The sequence below is a fragment of the Prionailurus bengalensis genome, chromosome A3, assembly GCF_016509475.1.
Source record: "Prionailurus bengalensis isolate Pbe53 chromosome A3, Fcat_Pben_1.1_paternal_pri, whole genome shotgun sequence".
Classification (NCBI taxonomy): Eukaryota; Metazoa; Chordata; class Mammalia; order Carnivora; family Felidae; genus Prionailurus; species Prionailurus bengalensis.
In genome coordinates this window covers 118,795,987-118,821,410 of record NC_057354.1, presented here as the reverse complement: position 1 = coordinate 118,821,410, position 25,424 = coordinate 118,795,987, and the positions used below count along the sequence as shown (strand labels likewise).

The window sequence follows — 25,424 nt, the reverse complement described above, 5'->3', positions numbered from 1 at the left end:
CTGGGGTCTGTCTCTGCTTAGGAGGCAGTACTGCAGTCCCTAGGAGTCTGCAGCATCCCACAAGAGGACTCTAACAAGAGGAGATACAACAACACATTACTGTATTTGGGTTCTAAACACCTCCTATCTGGAGAGTTGAAATAAAAGCAGCTAGACGTGTTTAACAACTCAGCGATGTGCCAGGATCATGAAGGACCAAAAATGATGACGTGTAAAGAATGGTTAAAGTAACTGAAGATATTTAATCTAGAGAAGAAAAGACTTGGGAAACACATGATAGCTATTTTTAAATATTTAAAAGGGCAATCACAGGAAAGAATGACTAGATTTCCTAATAATCATGGTGAAATGTATAGAAGTATACTCTTTGACTTGATATAAAGGAAGATTTTTTTTAAAACATGACTGCCTAGGAGTGTTTGAGTAAGGTCAGACGACCAGTGATTGGGAATATTTCATAAGCAGGAGCAAGTAAGATCTGAGCCACTGTTCTACTGGTGGGGCGTTTGTGGTGTTCCTCAGTTAAAGAAGTACTATAAGCCGCTTCAATCCAATAAATTACTGTCACCCCTCATGGGCCTGTGTGTTGGTTACTTTGAAGAGGAAGTTGAGAAGGCAGTAATACTGGATCCTGGAATATAGTCAGACAGGAGCCTTCATACAGATACCCTTTCCAGTTCTCCAAACACCCACTCACGTGTGGTCTCAAAAACACCCAGTACCTTTACTCAGCTTTACCCACTTCACAATATGCTCAATATGAGCAATTTGACTCCCAAGCCTAGGTCAGGCCTGAGTGTTTCTCATGAGCCATAGTTTTAGGTGGAGGAGCCTTGAGAGTTTGTGGAGGGAGAGCCCCCCTGCCCGCAGGGGCCTGTGATGACAGTCTGTGGAAGGAGAGGTATCTAAGGAGTCCTGGCAAGGCAGGTCTAAAGGTCCAGGTCTGGCAGCGTCACTATCCAGGAAGACCCCAGTTCCTATGGCCCTGTGGTTGGGGGCCATTTGTTCCTGGCAGATTTCATTCCAGAGGTCCTGTGTGGACCACGACTAGGGACTGGGCAGAAGGCGATGGCTAGTTGGAGGGAAGCCGGGCCCTTTAATAGGGGAGGACGGCTGGAACATAGCAGTGAAGTGGGCTCGGCTTTCAAGCTGCATACGGTGGCCCAGTGGTGAGGTGAGTCCACGGACAAAATGGATCCGAACCAGCCCTGACTGTCCCCCAGATACCAGCCATCCATAGGAATCCAGGTTTGGGCTGAAGCGGACCTGTGCAGAGAACAGAAAACAAAAGAGAGATGCTCACAGTTGGTGCTTTAGGGTGAGTTGTAGCTGTAACAGGAGGGGAAAAAAAGGGCCACAATCTGAAAGGATAAGACCACGATGGGGTAAGAGGTAGAAATGAGGAATGTCTATCATGCTTTGCAGAACGAGGTCGCCAGAGCTGTTTTCCCTTCTCAGCTGTCTCTGTTATGTGTTCATTGCCCATTTCATTGATCCTATGTCCAGAGTTGGGACGAAACGAGAGTGAAGAAAGGTGGAGAAGATGAGACCAGGCTTTTACCTTGTGGATAGCCTCCAGCTGCAGCCTGTCCAGGCAGAGCTGCGAATGCCCCTCTCCTTCCTGCATGCGCAGCATTGGCTCTCTGTGGAGCAGATCGTGGAAGGAACCCTGGGGAGGGGAGTACAACAAGAGAGAGAAAGCCAGGGGCTTCTTAGTCTTGCATCTTTGGGCTACAACTCCTTAGAAAGCCCTACTATACCAGGACTAACATTTTCTACTTTTTGAAATGCCACACCCATTCTCTTGGCCTCAATTTACCAAATCTGTGTCTTGAAAGAGCAAGTAGTGATGGCTGACAGTCTCAGCATAAGTTCGAGCCTTGGGAGGGTTGGGGGCCTCCGATGAAGCAGAACGGTCTCGACCTTCAGGGCTGTCCTGATATGGCATCAGATCTGCTTTATATATAGGCTAGAAAGGAGACCCTGACATTAGGTTCCATAATACTGAAGACGGAATAAAAGTAAAAGAGAAAATTGATTTTGGGTAGGAGAGACTTAAAAGATGGAAGAAGGTAGTATGTTTGAACATATGCTCAGATGCACTAAGGTAGAGAAGATTATGTACAACTTTGTGCTGAGATTTCCAGGGACCAGGCACCTGGGTGGCTGAGTCGGTTAAGCATCTGACTTCGGCTCAGGTCATGATCTCACGGCTTGTGAGCTCGAGCCCCGCGTCAGGCTCTGTGCTGACAGCTCAGAGACTGGAGTCTGCTTCAGATTCTGTGTCTCTCCCTCCCCCTCCCCCCCACCTCTCTCAAAAATAAACATTAAAAAAGACTTCCAGAGACAATTTCAGGTCTGGGAGACCTCATACAAATTTGTACCCTATTGTTAATTTATAGTTCTAATTTAGGAGATCACGTGGATTAGGACCCAACAGATGGTGCTGCCATTAAATATTCATATACGTACGAATCTTCGCTCTACAGGTCGCTTGACATTTATTGGGTTCAGTGCCATATCTGGCAATATAGCTGCAATGAGCTCCCCGGATATATCTCCCGCGGCTATTGTCCCAAGCCAGTCGGATCCTGAAAGACTCTAATAAGAAGAGACAGATGTCTTTCATTCATTCATTCACTCATTGTTTCAGTTCTGTGAACTGGTAACAACTGCACACAGTCTGAGGTGGGCACACACATACATACAAATGAGCTTATGCATAACCCTTATCCCTGATGATACAGTTACCATACATCTCTCTTTTTCTATCCAAAACTACTGCCTCTTCCTGACCACCAGCAGGTGAGTAAAGTAATCGTTTTCCTGTGTAATGAAGACAGGGGCTCACCCAGACAGTGCCTTTTCGAGGAGCAGTGAAATAGGCCTTGAAACCAAGGTAACCAGCATCAATATAATGAATTCCACAGAGTCCATAACTGTAAGAGGAAGAAAAAAACACTTTCCTTTTTCCAAGATTGGATTCATTTCCCTTCCCCAGTTCCTTCCAGAATGCAGACTACCTCGGTGTTCCCTTCAGTGCCCAACTCTGAACTCCCCTCTCCCCACAACAACCTGGCATACTTTGCACCCCAACCCTTAGGGCCTGTCCCAGAGCCCCTATGTGTATCCTGCCGTACGAGGCATAGCAGTTGTCCTGAGCCACAGTGACACCATTGTAGGGGAGCAGCCAGGCCAGCTCTGTACTCAAGAAGCGCTTGATAGAGTTTATGGGTTCATAAGGTCGTCGAAGGTCCCAGAATTTGATTTTGCGGTCACTTCCCGCAGAGACGAGGAAATGACTGTGGAAAGAGGGGAGAAAAGGGAGCAGATCAAATCTGAGCAAGGCTGGGAGCGCCAGCCTGACCAGGCTTCACCTCCCACGCCACAGCTCTCCTGTCCCGTACCTGTTAGCTTTGCACCACTGAAGGGCACGCACAGCCTGGTCATGGGCTAGGAAACACTGGAAAGGGTAGAGTTTCAAGGAGCCGTCAGAGAGCCGTATCCGCTGCAGGGGTGAACTAGTGGGAAGGTTCCAGAAAACCACCATGCCTGAGGTAGGGATAGAATGTGTAGGTAATAAAGGCAAGTTCTCCCTTCTTTGCTCTAATGTTTTCCTCTGGGTTCCTAGGACCTTTGCCTTTTACCCTCAGATGTGACCCCCTTATTAAAGGATATGTGGATCACGATGATCTAGGCAACATTCCCTCCATGATATTTTAGCTCCAACTCTCATCAACAAAAAAATAATAGCTTAGTGTGGCACTTGCAGTTGAAAGCTGGACTGAATACACCCAGTAGCCTGGACTCCCTACTAAATAAAAGCAAAGGGCTTTTTAAAAGGCATAAACCCTCTAGGACAAGGGTTGACGAACTATAGCCCTTGGGCCAAATACAGCCTGCTGCCTGCTTTGGTAAATAAAGTCTGACTGGAACACGGTCACACCCATTCGTTTACCTCATGTATGGCTGCCTTCAGTTTTCAATGGCAGAGTTGAGCAGTTCCAACAATGGTCAAACAGCCCACAAGACATAAAATATTCACTACCTGGACCTTTAGAGAAATGTCTGCCAACTCTGCTCTAAGACAAAGAGAATAGGCAAGGAGCCAAAAGCAACAAGATGTGGAGAAACAGAAAACAAACGAATAAATAGAAACCAACTCTGCTGACCCAAAAAGCTGCCCCCGACCGGGCTGGTGGAGGAGGAGGTAATCAAAAGTAGAACTCTGATAAAAAGAAAAGAAATTAAGGAACAGTAAGAATTTAATCAACAAAAGCTGGGGAAAATATTTGTAGCTAAAAACTCGGGATACGTAGCACCTCTGAACCTTTTTTGAAAAAGCTCATTGGCAGGGGCACCTGGGTGGCTCAGTTAAGCGTCTGGCTTCGGCTCAGGTCATGATCTCACGGTCCGTGAGTTCGAGCCCCGCGTCGGGCTCTGTGCTGACAGCTCAGAGCCTGGAGCCTGTTTCAGATTCTGTGTCTCCCTCTCTCTCTGCCCCTCCCCTGTTCATGCTGTCTCTCCCTGTCTCAAAAATAAATAAATGTTAAAAAAAAATTTTTAAAAAAAAGAAAAAGCTCATTGGCAGTGAACTCCAGCCGAGCCGTATCAGTAATTTGGCAACAATGGCAGCCTGAGGTGAACGGACGGTGGACACACATGATCATTTCAATACAGAATTAAGGTTAAATAACTGGGAATCAAGACAGCAAAACAGCATCAACAATGACAGCATGCAAATGATGAAAAATCACAGTACCAAAAGAAACACTGAGAAGGCCGAGAGGGCCAGGAAGAAGCGTGAGTGTGCTAATTTCCTGACCTCTGCAGGCTGAGGCTACTGATGAGGTCTGACCATGAAATTGTCACCTGATAACTCCAACTACTGGACTGCTCTTTATCATTCTTTCCCCCTCTTTTTAACCTCAAGAGGATCCTAAGGAATGGATGTCTCTGTGGTGAAGGAACATTTATGGGAAGCTTAGCCCATCTTTCAGTTTCCAGTCTTTTTCTTTTATAAAATTAAAGTGTAATTAAATTTCATACATTTTCATTTAAAATAGCTTATAGAGGGGCGCCTGGCTGGCTCAGGGGGTAAAGTGTGTGACTCTTGCTCTCAGGGTTGTGAGTCCGAGCCCCACGCTGGGTGTGGAGATTACTTAAAAACAAAATCTTTAAAACAGCTTATATAGGGGGCGCCTGGGTGGCTCAGTCGGTTAAGCGTCCGACTTCAGCTCAGGTCATTATCTCATGGTTCATGAGCTCAAGACCCACACTGGGATCTCTGCTGTCAGCATGGAGTCCACTTCAGATCCTGTCTCCCTCTCTCTGCCCCTCTGCCACTTGTGCTCTCTTTGTCTCTCAAATATAAAAAACATTAAAAAATATTTTTTAAATACATAGAATGATTCCACGGTCATAGAATTCTTTCTCTCGCCATCTGATCTTTTTATCTTTATATATGCATACAGAACTCCATGAAATGATCTTCACCGACTCTTAATTATGGTTTTTTGAAAAGAAGATTTCTAGTGACTTTCTTCTTCCTTCTTTGTATTTTTTTACACTGCTTGAACATACTGCCCAACACTGAACCAAAAAAGAAACAACCAAAAAACAACAAGCATATATAAACTTTAAATAGCAACATCCCCTTATGTTTTGTTTTGTTTTGTTTTGTTACCATTATAGTAGCCAGCAGCCAGGTGGTGGTGGGGCCGGGTGGGCATCCAGGCCAGGCTAAGGCACTGACCACACTCAGAGGGGTCCGAAGCTTGCATAGACCCCACCTGAAGGGTCGCCACACATTGTACCTGCAGAGACAGAAGAGCCGGGCCTAGGGTTAGGAATACCTACCATTTGTCACAAAGGCTCAAATCAGTGTTTAATCAGCAGGATGGGGGTTTTTCAGTGGCAGAAGGAGACTCACTGTGGAATCAGTAAGGGAGGCTCGAGAAGATGGAGCCTTGGCTAAGGTAGCAGATTCCTCACTCACCTTATAGATGGCGGGCTTCACTGCATCTGTGAGGGAAGAAGAGCAATGCTCTGAGAACAGAGGACTGAAGTCCTGATCTGCCTTGCTCTTACATCAGCACCCCTAATCTGACAATGACCTTCCCTTACGCTCATTTCTCCACCAGCACATTGATGAATCTACCTCTACCTGGCCCCATCCCCTTCCCCCACCCCCTTATAGTGAGCGTGTCCTTCCTCCTATCAGAATGACTAATTGCTCCACTCTGCTCTCTCCCCACTCTCTCACCTTTTCCAGAACTTTGCTCATCTGGTTATCTTTTGTTTCTCCTGAGCGATCTGCTTTCTCTCCCTAATGGATCGTTCTCATATGCATACGTAAACATGCACTATAGTCTCCTAACTCAATAAAACAAACACACAAACAAAACCTTTCCTTTACCCCTTATTCACCTCCAGCCACCACCCTCATCCATGTGTTCCTCTTCACGGCCAACCTACTTGAAAGAATCGTCTACGCATCTGTCTTCACTTCCTCACTGCCTATTCCCTCCTCAGCCCACTCCTCCACCAAGCCACCAAGTATGGCATTTCTCGGGGCTCAAAACTGGGTGCCCTCTTCTTTAAATACTCGGGACAGTTGAAAATCAAGTTTGACAAATAGGAGATGTCTTTCCCTAACCCCTTCCTCTTCTTGCTCATCTTCAGCTCTATATTCTCTCCCTCTCTTCCCAATGAAGAGAGGGTGTTTATGTGTACATGGAGAGGCAAGCGTTTATGTGAAGAAAGGAGAGGTGAGTACGGGACTGAGGGAAGGAGAAGAGTGTGGCAGAGGAGATCAGGGGAGATCACGCTCAGCACATAAGCTGTGGCAGCAGGAGGGGAGGGCCTGAGGGCACACAGCAGGCAAGGGGGAGAAAGGGGGTATGCTCAAAGAACCCAGTGAGAAGACTGCAGGAGAGAGTACCCCTTTTGCAGACTGCTAAAGAGACAGGTGGAGAACAAAAGGTGTGAAGTCAGAGTGGGTAGGATGCCGAGTAAGGCTTGGTCCTAGAGGCTGGGCCAGGAGGGGCTTCAGGGGAGATGGACAGACCCTGCTGGAGCAGCACCACCCCCTCGCCTGCTGCACTACTCACCTGGGGGCTGTTGAGCCAGCAGGGCCTCCGGATGGGGCAGACTGAACAGCAGCACCTTCCCATCTGAGCAGGCAAGAGCCAAGAGGCCCAATCGGGGCAGAAGAGGAGCCTAGAGGGGGAGACCACATCTGTGCTGAGGCTTGCTGCCTTCAGAGCCTCTCAGAAAACTTTTGAGGTTTTGGCCCCTGGAAATGATATGGGGTTGCCGGGAAAACTCCATCCACTGCTCTCTGTCCCCTCTGAGAACTCACAGGGCCTCTCTGTTCTGACTCTGAGTCCTAAAGCATCCCACAACAGGGAGGTACCTTCCGCGGGGTGCCTGGAAGTTCCCATGCTCCACTGGGGCAGAACTTGAGGTCCCAGATGCAGCCATGGTCACAAGCAATCCCATAGACAAAGTGGGCCCTGTTGCCAGGACTGAGGAGAGAAAGCATATGGGGAGAATGGGTAGGGAGAAGGGGCCTAGGGCTGCCAGAGCCTGTGCTCTGCCCCATCTCAACCCAATCCAAGCGCCCCAGCGCCCCTGCCCAGCCCCATCCTTCTCTCCTCCTCAACCACCCTCCCACAGCAGCGTTCCAGCCCCACCTCACCAGCTTTCTTGCTGCAAGGTCCCGAGGCCCCAGAGTTGGAGCAGCCCGGGACCCGAATGAAGCTGGCTCAGTGCGTGTGTCTCATTCATGTCAGGGCTGGAGAAAAGGGCCACATACTGCGAAGCTGATGCCCCCTCTGGCACTGGGCACCAATCCAGAGCCCAGAGGGGTCCCCCTGTGAAGAAGGACACATCCCAGCGCTCTGGGTGTGCTGTGATCGAGCTAAATCTAGAGAAAAGTCAAAGATGGGATGAAGAAAGGAATTAATAAAAGGTAATAAGGACTTCATTAGGTGAGTGGATAAGCATCCAAACAATGGAATATTATATGACACTAAAAATAAATGAGCTATCAAACAATGAAAAGGCACGGAGGAACCTTAAATGCATGTTTAAGTGAAACCCACCTGAAAAAGGCTACACGCTGTATGAACCCAACTATGTAGCATTTTGGAAAAGGCAAAACTATACAGTCAAAAGATCAGTGATAGCCAGGGATTAGAGGGGAGGATGAGTAGCTAGAACACATAGGATTTTTAGGGCAGCAAAACTACTCTGTATGATCCCATCATGACAGAGACATATCATTATACATTTGTCCAAACCCAAAGAATGTACAACACCAAGAGTGAATCCTGACGTACACTATGGACTTTGAGTGATGATGTGTCAATGTAGGCTCATTCATCGTAACAAATGTACCCTCTGGTGGGGGATATTGATAATGGGGCAGCTGTGCATGTATGGGGGCAGGGGAGTATATGGGAGATCTCTGCACCTTCCTCTCAATTTTGAACCTAAAACTGCGCCAAAAAATTAAGCTTTAAAAAAAAAAAAAAAAGGTAATGAGGACAGAATGGGAGCTCCACCTGGAGCTGGTATGAACTAGCTTAAGCAAGGGCCAGAATATCAAGAACATTCTACAGGTGACATAGTCCTTAGCCACCATCTGTATCTTCCTCCTTTCCTTCCAAAGCCTGTCTAGCTCTAGTTCACCTTCAAAGATGACAGGCTGTGCATCCTGGTTTACCACAGGGCTCTCCAGGGCCAGTGTGCCCAGGTCTATCTGAGTAGATGTGACCTTGTAAACGGGTTTGACCTTCCATCTCCGTAGTCTGGCCAGCAGTGATGAGCACTGCAAACTACCTGGGTTGACCAGGTCTAGCAAGGCCGCCCATCCTGGGACCAACTGGAACAGCATCAGGGGAAGAAGAGGGCCAATATGTCATCCCTTTCAACATTCATTTGTCCTCGGGGCGCCTGGGTGGCGCAGTCGGTTAAGCGTCCGACTTCAGCCAGGTCACGATCTCGCGGTCCGTGAGTTCGAGCCCCGCGTCGGGCTCTGGGCTGATGGCTCAGAGCCTGGAGCCTGTTTCCGATTCTGTGTCTCCCTCTCTCTCTGCCCCTCCCCCGTTCATGTTCTGTCTCTATCCCAAAAATAAATAAAAGTTGAAAAAAAAAAAATTTAAAAAAAAAAAAAAAAAAAAAAAACATTCATTTGTCCTGTTTCTATCTCCTAGAACCAGAAAGAGATGCAATCTTCACCTGTTTATTCGGTAGAGTGTGCCATCTTCAGGAAGTCCTTCACGCTGTACAGAGAACAGTGGAGACTTCTCCTGCTGGGGCAGGTAGGGCGCCGCCTCACTGGGGGCAGGCAAAGGAAAGAGCATGAATGTGGAAGACTTTTCACCCACCCCAGGATTCCCTGTCCCTCTTCTGATCCCAGGAGTGTCACCCCCTCCTCGGCTTCAGAATGTCTAACTTACAGTTCAGACAACAAGTGCCACTTCCAGGCTAACGGAATCCACTCTGCAAACTCCCAGTACGAGTGCTTCTGTTCTCGGCTGGAGGGACAGAAGCAGCGTTAGTGAAGGAGGAGAGAAATTCTTGGGCAGCTCTGTCCAGTAACCTGTGTGCAGTGATGGGAGGGATCTATGATGTGTGCTGTCCAATGGATACATTAGCCGCTAGCTGTAAGTGGCTATTGAAATGTGGCTAGTGCAGCTGTGAAACTGGACTTTTAATTTCATTTTAATTAATTTGAAATTACATTTAAATGGCCACACACATAGCTAGTGGCTTATGTCGGACAGCACGGCTCTGGAGCTCTTGCCTTTAGAGCGGTACCTTTTAGTTATGAATGTCTTCAGTGTCCTGCCCTGTGAATGCCTTCCCTCTTTCCCATGGCCCCACTTCTAGAAGGTCCTCTGCACGCCAACACCACCCCCGCATCCCCAGCCCCCTCCTCAAGCCTCACAGGTCCTTGGTGAGATGGAGGCACTTCCAAACTGGAGCCATGATGTGATTTGGTAAGCCATTGGGAGCCATTCCCCGGCAGTGTGGCTTCTGTTTCTGAGGATCAAATGGAAAAAAAAACCATAAGTGAGAGAACTTTACAGACTGGAGAAAGTCCCCGGAAGACAGCTTTCCCAGCTTTTACTTTTCTTGGTACTACCTCCTCTCTAGCCTCTGACCTGTCAGTGTCTTAAAAGATTGATGTTTCCACCATTACTAGGACTTCACCTTCTGCAAAACCTGTTATGTATTTTCTTATTTATTTTTTTGAAGTTTATTTATTTTGAGAGAGTGGGGGGGGGGGGGTGGGGGGGAGAGACAGCATGCACCAGTATACACGAGGGAGGGGCAGAGAGAGAGGGAGAGAGAGAAAATCCCAAGCAGGCTCTGTGCTATCAGTGTGGAGCCCAACCCCCCAAACCGTGAGATCGTGACTGGAGCTGAAATCAAGAATTGGGACACTCAACCAACTGAGCCACCCAGGTTCCTGGAACCTGTTACGTATTTTCTGTTCACTTTCCTCAGCGTCTCCATGGAATTTGGTTCAGAGGACTCACAGTTGCTTCCTCAAACTCCTGCCCTATGGGATAGTGTCTCCTTGTTCCTTCCTGCCTCTCTAATATTCCTCTGTAGGCTCTCCCTCCTCTGACAGGTTTAGTTGATGATGGTATTTCCCCGAGTCCCTCTGTCTTCTCCTCAACCCTCCATACACATACTCCAGGTAATCTCACCCCATGCCCATAGCTTTGACTTCCATCATGATGCCTGATTATCAAGTTTATATCTTAGAAAATGTAAGCTTTACTCAGTTTCAGCTTCTCTACAAATTCTAGACTTTTACAGTGATCCCAAGCCATATTACAGAGCCTAAAGCAAAAGGAAAAATCAGTAATACAGTTCCTGTCTTTATTTAAAACCTTGATATTTTTGTTCATCATAAATCTGTTGCATCAATTTTTATTTTTTTTTTTATTAAAAAAAATTTTTTTTAATGTTCTTATTTATTTTTGAGACAGAGAGAGACAGAGCATGAGCAGGGGAGGGGAAGAGAGAGAGGGAAACACAGAATCCGAAGCAGGCTCCAGGCTCTGAGCTATCAGCACAGAGCCCGACGTGGGGCTTGAACTCACAGACTGTGAGATCATGACCTGAGCTGAAGTCGGACGCTTAACCGACTGAGCCACCCAGGTACCCCTCAATTTTTATTTTTTAAAATGTTGCATCAAAATATTTTTCTTGATTACTGAGGGTTTGGGACTCCCTTAAATGTTGCACTTGAGACAAGGCAGGCACTGATCCCACATACATGACTGGCTACCAGACATCTCTAGTAGGATGGCCCATGGCCCACAGGCCAATTCAACATGTCAGAAAGTGAGTTCATCATGGGGGGTTATATGTAAATATGAATCACAATTCCAATCCTGAAATCATTATTATACTGTATGTTAACTAACTTGGATTTAAATAAAATTTTAAAATTAAGGGATACCTGGGTGGTTCAGTTGGTTGGGCATCCGACTTTTGGTTTTGGCTCCGGTCATGATCTCACAGTTCATGGGTTCAAGCCCCATGTTGGGCTCTGTGCTGGCAGTGTGGAGCCTGCTTAGGATTCTGTCTCTCTCCTCTCTCATTGCCCCTCCCCCAACTCATGCTCGCTCTTTCTCTCTCTCTCTCTCTCTCTCTTAAAATAAATTTTGAAAACTTAAAAATAAATTTCAAAAGAAAAGGAAGTGAGCTTATCGCCTCACTGCTCACCCACCCCCCTCCCCCACCCCCACTGCTCCTCTGTCCTGAAGTCCAGCACAAGAAGGCACCATCTAAGAGAAACTCCTACTCCTTCCTTTCTTATGACTGCCAAATGCTGTTAACTGTCTCAAACGTCTCTTGCATCTGTCCCCCACCTTCACTTGCTTCATGGCTTGATTCAGGCGCTCCCTATTACTACCTGGATACCTGAAGCTGTCTTCTAATTGTCCACTGCTGACTGACCTATTGTCCTAACTAATTGTATTTCTACTTAAAAACCTTTGTTGTATAGAGTTTCTGTGTGTGATGATGAAAACGTTTGGGAAATGGGTGGTGGTGATGGCTGCACAACACCAAGGACACGCTAACACCACTCAATCGTACATTTTTAAATGGCAAATTTTATGTGGTATATTTTACCACAATTCAACAAACGTACAAACACCTGTGTTGGCTCCCTCCAGTGGTCGTCCGGCCATCCTCCCGAGTTTGATCCCACCGCTCTCCCCTAGACCCTCTGAGGTCCCGCTGGGCACTTCTGCACCCTTGGGAACTTGCTGAGAGCTCTCAATAGCCCTGCCTGCTCTAGTGTCCTGTCCCGGGAATTTCTGGGAAAAACAATCCCTCTGGCAAACTGCCACTCACCTCTCAAGACCTAGCCCAACCATCACTTCTCTGGGAAGCCTGAGTAGTTCACTACCTTCCTCTACACGCCCAAAGCACTGTGTTCAGTCCCGGTGAAGCACCTATCACACTGTGGACTTAGGCAGAATGCTGTTGCAGTCACATGTGTTTCCTAGTGCAGAGTAGATGCTCAGTATCTGAATGAATAATCTCAGGTACTTACACCCGCAGCCCCCCCGCGCCCCAACTGTTTTTGAGGGTGTCCCTTTCTTCCTTTACCTACTTTGGCCATCAGTTACTAGGCACCCTGCAGACCCCCTAATAATCCTATTTCCCCACTTTCTTATTCATTCAGTTACCCCGGAAGTGGATCCTCGTGGGGTGCTCCGAGGCACCGCAGGCTCGGGGTCAGATGAGATCTCACTTGGAGCCTCGCTTTCATTTCCATCTTCAGCCTCAACCTGCAGAACAAAGTCTTCATCCCGTGCAGTGTTATTCTCTTCTTCTCCACCTTGACAGGCTGCCTGTGGCTGGCTTTTATTTGGTTGGGCAGGGCTGCTCACTTTGGGGCTCTCAGGACGGGGCACTGGAGCAGGCAGGGTTGTTGAGAGCTCTTCAGCCAGTTCCTGAAGGTACAGAAGTGCCCTGTGGCACAGGGCAGAGTCAGAGCCATACTCACAGACACTTAACTGAGAGCCCCTTTTCCAGATACTTAACTGATTCTTATCTCACTGGATCCTCCCAAGGACCCCTGCAAAGCAGCTATTAATTTTCCCTTCCCCTTTGATAAAGAACCAGAGATCCGGGGAAGTTACGGACCTGGCCAAGATAAGACTCAGATCATGTTTGTGGAATGTGAACCCAGATCTGCCAACTCTAAGTCCAAAAGCACTTTCACTCTACCACAGAGATCAGTAAGAGCCAAGGGAAGAATGGAAGGACACAGAGAGACTGATATATACTGGGCGGTAAAATTGCAACGAAGACCTGGAGGAAACTGAAAAAGGTGACAGGATACAAGGCACAAAAAGCAACCTCCTAGACAGACAAACTAAGCAACAGGTAGAAGTTGCTGCGGTAAGAGCTAGAAGATGGCTCAAGTCCCCAGAACCCAGACGTTACCCCTGCTTACCTGACGCCTCACCACAGCCTCTCAGCTCTCCAACATCTGTCCCACCCTGATTCCCTTCACCCCAACCCCCCCTCCACCGAGCTGCGCCCCACAATCCTTACACTTGGGCAGCCCTTCGGCGGGGTCGTTCCCCAGGAGGGGTCTCAAAGTCCTCAGGGGGCCTCTTTGGAGGTGGAGACTCTGGCTGATCTAGGTCTTTGGACAACTTCAGCAGTAGCAGCTCTGCCTTGGACCTTCGACCTCGTTTCTTAGGCATGGGGGCAGATAGAGGGCTGGATTGATCTAAGAGACCAGGAACCAGAGGGGCTGACGGAGGATTAGGTTGTTGGGGCCTTTTGGGGCCTTTCCGTGTCCTACCACCTCTCTTCCGGCCAGGCTTTGAGGCCCTAGGTTTTGAGACCTTTGACATCTCTGAAGAAAGATCTGTAGAGAAGAATATGGGTCTGTGAGACGGGACCAGAGCTCAAATCTCTTTGGTAGAGATTATACCATACCCAGGTTGGTAAGATCCTGTGAGCTCACCCTGCTCTCTGTCATCTGAAGCTAAACATGGGGAGATTAAAAGATTAAAGGACAAGGTACATACCTTGCTGTTCAAGTCTGGAGAAGCTTTCTTGTTCTGGAGGGAGCCTGCTCTCATCAAGAGAATCCTCAAATCCAGGCAAAGGTGGAGGTAAAGACATCTCTATGGAAGCCTCAGCACTGGTTATTTCTGAAGAGGCCGTGACATCAAACTGGTTTAGCACCTCTTGTCCAGGAGAGTCTACCACAGTCATGTTCCTCACGGGGCCGGCCTCCCCCAGGGCAACACAGCCGACCCCGCAGGTATCCATCAGCACCCCCTAAAATGGCTGTCCCTGCACAGAGACATACATGTGAGGAGAAGGCAAAAGCTATTTGCACTGGCTCAGATTTTTCTACTTTCCTGTCTTTTCTCTTCCCATCCCACCCACTGCCTCCCACTTCCCCGGGGGAACTATTTAACAATAATTACTAAACATCTTCTGTGTTAGGCACTATTCTAGGAATTGGGAGTATGACAATAAGCAAGACAGCTAAGGGCCCTGCTCTCATGGAACCTACACACTAGTGGAGCTGGCAATGAACGGATAATAAGAAAGTTACCATTTATTTATTAAATGCTTACTATGTGCCAAGCACTATATTGCTTAGCCAACTTAAAGCTCTTACATTTTCTTGTAAGGATAATGCAGTGAATGAACAATTATCCAACTCCTTTCCCTAAAGCCCAATGAAATAAATCACCCCTTTCCCATCAAAAAATTAAAAAAAGAAAGAAAGAAAGAAAGAAAGAAAGAAAGAAAGAAAGAAAGAAAGAAATCACCTGTTATGAATCCAGGGAAGGGCCACAACTTCCTAAAACAGACTATAAAGAATAGTTGCCAGATACATAAAATTTAGACCGCATTGAAGGAGGATGCCCAGAGCTAATCCATGTTTGTGAATACTAGTTAAGGAACAAATTTATTTTATAAGTAAGTTATCTAGTGGCCTGCCATCAATCTTTCACCTGAATAGGGGAGGCGGGTGGCTATGAGACAATTAAGGAACATCCTACTATATTAAGAGACCTTTCCCACATTGAAGAATGGGCTAAAGGTGCTCCTGGCTGGCTCAGTAGGTAAGAGCATGTGACTCTTGCTCTCAGGGGTTGTGAGTTCGAGCCCTATGTTGGGTGTAGAGATTACTTAAGAATAAAATCTTAAAAAAAAAAAGAATGAACTAAATAATTGTCACAAATCTTCATTTTTTTCAAACTCAGAAAATCAATTGTGTAACCATGGACCAAAGTAAACTGACAGAGATAAACAAAGCATTGACCACCAAACCAAAAAGCTGAGCAACACAGAACTCTGCAAGGGCCCAGGTTTTGGTTAGAATAACATACCTTTTTATGACAAAAAGGGAGAAATACCTCAAATCCCAGGAGGAACCCCCCCATAGGTCTATACATGCCTTAAGAATAAATAATTCATTGGCCTCAGCTGAAAAGTGTGTTAATACAAAGACCATAGGAAATATACAAATTAAACTTCCCAATTGTCTCTCTTAAAGAAGCTACAGTCTAAACATATTAGAAATAGCCAATCCTCTAACTCAGGTGCTAAGGAACACTGTGCTAAAGACAGTGTTATATCGCCAACGTAAATAGAGGTCAATGAGAATCCATCTACCCTGTTCTTTACTAAATAGCAAGCCCTGAGAGAACTACTCCATTCAAAATTAGTAATAAAAAGGATCCACATGAAATCTATGCATAGATACTACAGAAAGAATCAAAAGGACACAAACAAATGAAAAAAGATGGAAAGTACCCTTTCGAAGAAAGCCTCCAGAAAACAGAATAAAATTTGCAACAAAAAATGTCTGTATAATACTTAAAAAAAAAAAAAAGATACTATGGAATCCAAGAAGAGATAAAAGAAGACAATGGGGAGGTGGAGACTGAGCAGTCATAAGGAAAGAAACTGAGTAAAATGGATAAGATCATCATGAAATGAAATGAAAACCAGGGGAGAAGCAAAATGTTGAAAACTGTACTGCTATAAAGAGATAAAAGTGACTAGTGAGATGATATAGATGAAAAAGAGGATGGAGGGAGTCAACATATGAATAACTGATGTTCCTAAACAAGAGAGAAGGAAAGGCGAACAGAAGTATTAAAAAAAGAAAGAAAGAAAACAAAAGGAAAAAAAAACCACTTAACAGAAGAAAATTTCCTGAAATAAAAAATAGAATACTTTCCTGAAATAAATGAAGACCCTGGTCTATCAATCAGAAGAGCTTAAGGTGTAAAAGGCAAGTAAAAGTCAACAAAGAATCATCAAGACCAAGAAATACTTGAGTGAAGATACTAAATTTCTCCCACAAAGAGAAAAGTAAACATCAGGTCAGCCTCAGAGTTCTCGGAAACATTTGATGCCAGAAGATAAACACAAAGAGGGTCAAGAGAATTCTTTACTTAACTGAGACATCATTCACATAAAGGCAACAGGATGGTATTCTCAATATGCAGGTCTCTAGGAATTATAGTATTTATTTATTTATTTATTTATTTATTTAATTTTTTTTTTCAACGTTTATTTATTTTTGGGACAGAGAGAGACACAGCATGAATGGGGGAGGGGCAGAGAGAGAGGGAGACACAGAATCGGAAACAGGCTCCAGGCTCTGAGCCATCAGCCCAGAGTCCGACGCGGGGCTCGAACTCACGGACTGCGAGATCGTGACCTGGCTGAAGTCGGCCGCTTAACCGACTGTGCCACCCAGGCGCCCCTAGGAATTATAGTTTTTAAAAAATCAACTTGAAGACCTACTTCAGCCAATGAAAGACAAATCAATACGAAGAACTTTCTAAGGTTTTTAAATTTTTATTTAAGTTTGTTTATTTGAGAGAGAGAACACAAGTGGGGGAGAACGGCAGAGAGGGACAGAGAATCGCAAGCAGGCTCCATGCTTAGAGGCAGGGCTCAATTTCACCAACCGTGAGATCATGACCTGAGCCGAAATCAAGAGTCAAATGCTTAACCAACTGAGCTACCCAGGCAACACAACAACTTTCTAATGGAGAAGCTGTGGTATAAAGATTGCAGTAAGCATTTAACCCAGTGACACATTGAGTTTAAACAACTGTGGTAACTACCACTATAAAACAGACTCTAATTTAAAATTTTGAAAGGCCCTGCAATGTAAAAATAAGAATTTTCTGACTGTAGTAGACCAAGACAAAGAAGTATCCTGCTTTTGCTTGTAAGATCGGTAACTGGAGAAGTAAAGGGCTATTAATACCATTTAGATTTTTAACAGAACTAAAGGCAGTATACTCTGTTGCTTCCAAAATACCCAGCAGACCACAGAAACCAGAAAAAAATTGTTTTAAAGGCTGTACAATAAGAGATTGAAAATAAAAGAAACACACAGAAAAGGAAAAAAAACCTACAAAGAAGATAAAGATACGTGTAACAATGACCAAAAATCAATCCATTCATTAAAAAAAAAAAAAAAGAATAAAGATTTGGATTGATTTTAAAAAGTCAAACTATATGCTTTGAAGGAGTGTCTAACACAGGGCCACCTCAGTGGCTCAGTCAGTTAAGCATTCAACTCTTGATTTCAGCTCAGGTCATGTTCTTGCAGTTTGTGAGTTCCAGACCTGCACTGGGGTCTACGCGGACAGTGCGAAGACTGCTTGGGATTCTCTCTCTCTCCTTTCTCTCTGTCCCTCCCCCACTTGCTCTCTCTTTCTCTCTCTCAAAATAAATAAATAAACTTAACAAAAAAAGATGTCTAATACAAAGGAACTCAAAAGAGCTGTAAGTCAAAAGATACATTAAAATATATAGGGCAAATGTAAGCACAAAGAAAACAGGAGTTTTGGTAACAGCAGAGTTGAGTTCAGGGGGAAGGTATTAAATGAGACAAAGAGGGAATACTTTGTCATAAAACTTCAAATTATATAAAAGATAAATGTCATGAACTGTTAGACGTCAAATGACAGCATCAAAATAAAGCAAAATCTTCAGGAAATACAAGAACTACTTCTTTTAACCATTGACAGATCAAGTAATAAGGACAGGAAGACATGAATAAAATGATTATTTGACCTCTCTATCGGTCCTGCTTCAGCTGCACAGAACAGAAAGAATCCTCTCTAGCCAGTTCAGCTAAAAGGAATTTATTATAGGGTATTACATGGTTCACACCAGTGGTTCCTAAATTGTGGTGGTCCAGGCAGCATCAACATCACTTGGAAATTTGTTAGAGTGCAGATTTCCAGTCCTATCCCAGACCTATTGAATCAGAAACTCTGGGATGGGGCCAGCACTTTGCGTCTTCACAAAGCCCTTCGGATTACGAGGAGGCACCCACAAATCACAAAGCTCCTGCCACAGCTGATGGCTCCATGAATTGCCTCTGCAATGATCAGAAAGTGACCTAACTGAACAGGAAAGACCCTTCTCTGGCTCCCAGATCCAGAATCATACCACTGCCACAATCTGAACCAATAATATGTATTGCCTCCTGGCCTGGCTCTCTCCTCTCTAAACTGAAGTTCAAATTTGAGTTCTTCAAGAGCACATTTAATTGGCAAGACCTAAATCATATTCAAAATCTTGGATGGAAAAAAATTCCAGGAAGTGAAATTTCTAGCTTTCCAGGCTCTCAGTGGAGGTTTTTCCTTCTCTCATGTCCCACTTACCCCATAGTAGAAAGTGGGATCAGCGTCTTGTCAATTCGTCTCCAATGCCACTTCTAGACGAAGAGTTCTCCCTGTCTTGTAAAAACTGTTCTTGAAGCTCAGAACATTCAGCTAAACCATTGCTACTCACTTGCTGTCTCACAATGGGCCCTGTCATCACACAAAACCTTTTAACCTCCAAAATCACAAAGACATCCCACTATCTGATCACAACCTCCCATCTTTATAGCCAGACTGCTCAACTACAATCTATATCTATTCTCCAACCATATCAAGTCACTATCTATTGATCTCTCCAATTTCTCCCTGTGTTGGCCACATCCTATCTAGCTTAGATTCCTTTATTTGAATCAGATTCTTGTTGATATTGTGAAGTTCCTTTCTTTTTGCTCTGCAAAACTGGCAAAATTTAAGCCGTGGATGAACCAACCATCCTTCTTTTCCATGTGTGCATCTAAGGTGCTGAGTGCTACCACTTACACGTTCTCTCTAGTCAGCCCCCACATTACCTCTCCCCCAATATCTGATGCCCTGGTTCTCAGCAGGTATTTTGCCTCTGATTCCCAAAACAAAACCCAGAAAGTCACGATGTGGGAAATACTTCAATGTCTGGTCAAGAAGCCTACTCTCTCCATCTGAACCCTTTATCTACTTTCTAAACCCAACCTTCCACCTGTGTTCTAGTTCCATTACCCTATCTCCTAGGGACACTGGAATTGTTTATCCTTTTCCTTTCCATTGGCTATCGTCCAATTGGTTGCTTCCTTCCTTCATTTATTTATAAAGATTTTATTTTTTTTTCCAACGTTTATTTATTTTTTGGACAGAGAGAGACAGAGCATGAACGGGGGAGGGGCAGAGAGAGAGGGAGACACAGAATCCGAAACAGGCTCCAGGCTCTGAGCTGTCAGCCCAGAGCCTGACGCGGGGCTCGAACTCACAGAATGCAAGATCGTGACCTGGCCGAAGTCGGCCGCTTAACCGACTGCGCCACCAGGCGCCCCTATAAAGATTTTATTTTTAAGTAATCTCTACACCCAACATGGGGCTCAAACTCACAACCCTGAAAACAAGAGTCGCATGCCCCACTGAAACAGCCAGGTGCCTCCCCAACTGCATTTAAATGTCTGTAATTACTGGGATGCCTGGGTGGCTCAGTTAGTTAAGTGTCTGACTTCAGCTCAGGTCCTGATCTCACAGTTCGTGAGCTTGAGCACCACATTGGGCTCTGTGCTGACAGCTCAGAGCCTGGAGCCTGTTTCCAATTCTGTGTCTCCCTCTCTCTCTGTCCCTACCCCACTTGCCCATGTGCACTCTCTCTCTCAAAAATAAACATTAAAAAAAGTAATGTCAATAATTCTCATCTTAACACACATACAACTACCCTTTAACCCATATTCCTCCTCCCTCTCACGAACTTTTAAAGAGTTCTCTGCACGTGATGTTTTAATTACCCTGCTTCTTTCTGACTAAGATTTTGCCTTCCAACTCATCACTGAAGCTAAAGCCTCCAATAACTGCTGTCAACTAATTCAGTGGACACTTCTGTTTCCTTTAACTTGATCTCTTAGCAGCACTGATGCTATTGATCACTCCTTTCTTGAAACATTATCTTTTCCTGAGAAGCAATTCAAGTGCAATAAAGTTTCAGATCTTTACAAAATTTCCTCAGTCTTTTAGAGTTGTCTCACCCACACCCATACGCTTCTTTGTTTCTTTGCAAATGTACCTCTTTTGCCTTTCCCAAGGGATCAACTTAGTTTCCTTTCTTTTCTGAGTTATCTTTATAATACTTTTAGTTGAAGTAGAATACTTGTAAATATGTGTAGAATATAAAGAATAACAATAAAGCACCTGTTTATCTGCCACATTACAACTTAGTTTTTAATAGAAACAGTAATTCTTTCTTACTCAAAATCTTTAAAATTTAAACATATATCACAATTATATAAATATAATGACAAATTAACTGACATAAAAAATGTTGAGGACCATCACAATGACTCTTGGCAAGCATTCAACTCCACCAGTGAGAACAGTGACCAGGCCTATAGGAGAAAAGCCTATAGGCTTCAGGTATGCAGTGTGCCATGAACATCAGTTTGTATGCTTTACAGAGGAAATGGGGAATGTCAGTTAACACAGGGAGCTAGTTAAATAGGTATCAGTTGGGGCACCTGGGTAGCTCAGTCGGTTAAGCGGCCGACTTCAGCTCAGGTCATGATCTCGGGGTCTGCGAGTTCGAGCCCCGCGTCGGGCTCTGTGCTGACAGCTCGGAGCCTGGAACCTGTTTCAGATTCTGTGTCTCCCTCTCTCTGACCCTCCCCCATTCATGCTCTGTCTCTCTCTGTCTCAAAAAAAAAATAATAATAAACATTAAAAAAAAAAATTAAAAAAAAATAGGTATCAGTTAAAAGAACTTCTATGTATGTCTTAAAGAATTTCCACATCAGTGCACAAATACGTATCTCATTCTTCTTAGTTACTATCCAGTGTTCCATAGAATTATAGTTCATTCGGATATTCCCCATTTGATGCACAACTGAACCACAACACTATTACAGACAATACTGCAATAAATATCTAAGTACAGATCTCTTCGTTAATGAGAAATTATTTTCCAGAATAATGATATGAAGTGGAATTATTGTACTGGATTAAAGGATATACACATTTCAAAATTTAATAGATACTGCAAACAGCTCACCAAAACAAAAGTCAGTTTGTAATCCCACTAACCATATATCAGTACCCATTTTGCCACACCCTTGCCAATCTGATGGATGAAAGAATTCTTCCCTATTGTATTTATTTGCATTGTCCTGATAATGATTGAGGTTAGCAACTTCTTTTTATATATTGGACATCTATTTTTTTATGAATTGCCTGTACTTATAATTTGCCCATATTTCTACAGTACAAAGCAATCTTTTCCTTATTGATCTGTGAAATTATTTATGTTGCAAATACTGTGTCTCTACTTTTTAAAAAAAAACTTTGTTTAGGGGCACCTGGGTGGCTCAGTTGGTGGAGCGTGAAAATCTTGATCTCAGGGTTGTGAGTTCAAGCCCCACACTGGATGTGAAGCCTACTTAAAATAAAATAAGTAAAATAAAAATAAAATATATTCTTAAAATGTTTATTTATTTTTGAGAGAGACAGAGCACGAGAGGTGGCGGGTTGGAGACAGAGAGACATAGAATCCAAAACAGGTTCCAGGCTCTGAGCTGCCAGCACAGAGCCCGACGTGGGCTCAAACCCACGAACCCTTAAATTATGACCTGAGGCGAAGTCGGACGCTTAACCAACTGAGCCACCTGGGTGCCCCATAAAATATTAAAAAAAAAAACCTTTGTTTATAATGTTTCTTGCTAAACTGAAATTATATTTACTGAGTTAATTTTTTTCTTTATGACTTTTCCTTTACGACTTGTTTGTGTCTTAAAAAGCCATCTCCTACCCCACTGATATAAACATACCCTATTTTATGTTCTTCTAATACTTTTTCTAGTTTTGAATCTTAAATGTAGCTCTTTAGTCCATGTGGTATTTTCTTATGATAATAAGAGGTATGGGTATTCACTTACTCCATATGTATCTTCCCTGAAAGTTTCATAAGGATCTTGCCTGATTCACTACTGAATCCAGAACCTGGTACATGGTAAGTGCAATAATTAAACTTTGTTAATTGAATGACCACCTTCTCAACGTGCAAAAATCCCTTCAAGAATTCATTTCTCTAGAAGGCAGCAGCAGGGTATGGTGGTTAATTTCCATTCATGATTTTATAATACAAATCCTAGACATAAGTAAAGGAAGGGATGTTTAATAAATTTTGCTAGAGTTTATAAAAGTTTACATTTGCACCTCAACTTGTTTGGAATGCTGCTTCAAGGCTGCCAGGATTTCCCTAATCAAGGAAAATGATTAGTTAACACAGTTCCTCAACTATGGAATTACTTTAAACACACTGTTTGGTCTAATACCAAGTGTTCCTATGGTACAGCTGGTGGTATGCAAGATTATTTTAATGATACAAAAATGAGTTTTATTTTGATTGTGTTTTTAACTTGTATAAAAAACTCTAGTCCATGAAACCCATGGTTTCATCTTTCTTGCTTAGATTGAGACTAAAGCACTTAAATTTTAAAAATAAGCCAATTTTTAAAAACTACTAAGAAAACAATACATTTGATAAGAAGGGATGGCAAAAAGTAACCAAGGCACAGGAATGGCTGAAGTGTGTGTAACGATATGCCACTAGGGCGAAGAGGCTTCGCCAAACACTACACCTCTCTAACAAAGTGAGTTACTAGGGTGGGGCTGAAGCCGCCACCTCTGCCTTCCCCAGCAGTCAGCCAACTTGCTGCGGGATAAAAGGACTAGAAGGGAAACATAACTGGCCCTTGGCTGCGCCAATGGGGTTGCAGCGCGCGGGGCACAACCCCGGGGTTAAAAGAGCCTCATCGAGGAAGATGAGACACAGCCGAATGAGAATGACCCGCTACCACTCTAGGGGTGACCGTCTGCCCTTCCTCAGTCATGGGCGTGAAGGCAGCTTCCATCCCTAGCCTGGGCTGGGGGCGAGCCCTGAGTTTTCTGAGGCCGAGGACTACTGTAGGTTTGCTGAGTCCGAGGAATGCAATGTTACCAACGACGCGGCCAGAGCACAGGATGCCGTGTTACCCGCACCGCGTCGAGAAAGAAGGCAAGAGCCATGGTTAGCAGGGATAAGGGATGTCCGGTTGCAGTACAGGGAAGGAGGTGGGGAGCGTGATGGTTTCTGCAGCAGCGCGGGGGCTGGAAATCGCGATGCTGTGCAGAGGGAAGAGAGGAGCCGGGAGCTGGTTCCCATTATCTTAGTGCTATGGGAAAAGGAGGAGGAGGAGGAATCGTGGGGCCCCCGCACACCCCGCTGCGGTACACTCACCCTCACCAAAGTCCTTCCGGAAGTCCAAGTTCGAAGATGGCGCCGCCTGTCTGGTCGCGGTTTTATGACGAAATCTGATAGCTACTCTTTATTGTCCCCCCCCTTCCCCTCCCCCTCCCCCCGCCTCCGCCCCTCCGGCCGCCAGTGCACAAGGTAAACACGTGAGCTTGGTGGGGACTTTGTGCCCGAAGACGTTTTCTCAGACTATGTATTCCACAATGCAGTGCGGCGAGAGTCCCGCGCCCTTTCGGAGCGGTTGAAGCTCCTGAGCTTTAGCCGCGCAGGGGACGCTGCGTGGCCTTCTGGGAATTGCAGTGTCAAGAAAGGAAGATTGACGCCTGCGCGGTGATGGTCGTCGCGCCCCGCGGATTCCCAAGGGGCCCGTACTAGAGCCTGGAGTGTGCGGCGCGCCCAGGCCTGGTTGCTGTTCCTGAGCACTGGAAGCCTGCCTAACGGTCAAGGCTGCCTGCCGCGTGGCGAGCCGGGCCAGGCTGGAGTGAAAGTAACTACGCGGCGCAGTCCCAGACGAAGACACAGACTGAGAGATGAGGAATCCCTGCCGCGGCCTGCCAGAGGATGACTGGGGCCTCCGCGAAGGGCAGCCACTTGTGAAGTCAAGGATGGGCCCTACTAAAACACATTAAGGGGGACTGGGCAAAGGACAGGGAAGGGGAGCCAGTAGAAAAGTCTGGCGTGGGGACGCTGCTCTCGCCTCAGCCTCAGGCTTGGACCTTGGCCTTGGTTGGGCATAGGCCTTGCCGCATTCCCGGGAGGTGGGATGCTGGTAAAGTGCCGCTCTTCGGCTCAGGTCATGATCTCAGGTTTGTGAGTTCAAGGCCCAAAAGAGGCTTTCTGCTGTCAGCAGAGTTGGCTTCAGAACACCTCCCCCCCCCCCCCCCCCATGCTTTCTCTCTCAAAAATACACGTTAAAAAAAAACAAAAATGGGGGAGGTGGGATGCTGGTGGACAAAGAAAAAAAGGTAACAAATTTCTGCCCTTTCCTGAGACCTTTAAAGCCATATAAACTTCACAGGTCTCCACCTATCAACTGGGAGAATTCAAGATTTATAAATAGGGACCAGAAGAGGTGGAGGAGACCAGCCTTTCTCTTCCCCCCAAATCTCACCTATTACATTCCCTTGGTTACACAAAACATTTAAGAAAAACGTGGGAGGAGCTAGCTAAGATTTAAAAGCAGGAGTACAGGGACTCCTATCCCAACCCTCTTAGCATCCTAAAGGCAAAGTAAGGCTGCTCTGTGGCTTAGGACTAACTTTGTGAGAACACAAAACTGGGTGCAGCCAAGGCTACGGTTCCCCGAGTAAATTACATCTGAAATGCTTGTCGGATGGACAGCTCTCAGCTTTAAACACTTCTGTAATGAACAAATGTCTCTCCACTCCTGTTGCCTCAGTTAGGCTATGTTTGACTTTACTGCAAAATCTTTTATATTAGTTGTATTCATTTTTGGAGTAAGATATTCGCATGGCTCAAAATTCAAAGGATACATAGGGTGTAAAGTGAAGGCCTCCACCTGTCTACATCCACACAAGCAGTTCCTTGTTACAGATTCAAAATATTTTATATATTCATGCACATATGCAAATGCATATATATCTTTCCCCTTTTAATTCAAACACTGTCCTGTATCTGGCTTCTCTTAACTCAGTATACTTTGGAGATTGTTTCATTTCTGTACATAAAACCTTCCTCATTCTTTATCATGACTGCTTAGTAATGATATGAATGTAGTATATCATTGACCTTGAACA

The 25,424-nt window shown here is 45.1% G+C and overlaps 1 protein-coding gene across 1 annotated transcript; it reads right to left on the bottom strand.

Annotated features, from left to right (window-relative positions):
* Positions 1-222: 222 nt before the first annotated feature.
* On the bottom strand, positions 223-24,021 carry GTF3C2 (general transcription factor IIIC subunit 2). Its single transcript, XM_043604276.1, has 19 exons — positions 23,653-24,021; positions 14,088-14,358; positions 13,603-13,924; positions 12,729-13,014; positions 9,959-10,053; positions 9,468-9,545; positions 9,247-9,345; positions 7,703-7,930; positions 7,418-7,529; positions 7,113-7,221; positions 5,999-6,024; positions 5,687-5,816; positions 3,408-3,552; positions 3,141-3,302; positions 2,852-2,939; positions 2,473-2,601; positions 1,820-1,969; positions 1,562-1,669; positions 223-1,266 (listed from the first exon to the last, which is right to left on the bottom strand). Exons 2-19 carry the CDS (start codon positions 14,332-14,334, stop codon positions 1,048-1,050), a joined length of 2,733 nt encoding a protein of 910 aa, XP_043460211.1. The 5' UTR covers positions 14,335-14,358; positions 23,653-24,021; the 3' UTR covers positions 223-1,047.
* Between the last annotated feature and the right edge of the window lie 1,403 nt (positions 24,022-25,424).

Excerpts from the sequence above, each read along its gene's own strand:
- GTF3C2 (XM_043604276.1), bottom strand. The coding sequence starts at position 14,334 with ATGGATACCTGCGGGGTCGGCTGTGTTGCCCTGGGGGAGGCCGGCCCC. Across the intron at positions 9,546-9,958 it reads CTCCATCTCACCAAGGACCT|CCGAGAACAGAAGCACTCGT; the intron begins GTGAGGCTTGAG and ends CTGTCCCTCCAG. Across the intron at positions 5,817-5,998 it reads TGAAGCCCGCCATCTATAAG|GTACAATGTGTGGCGACCCT; the intron begins GTGAGTGAGGAA and ends CTGTCTCTGCAG.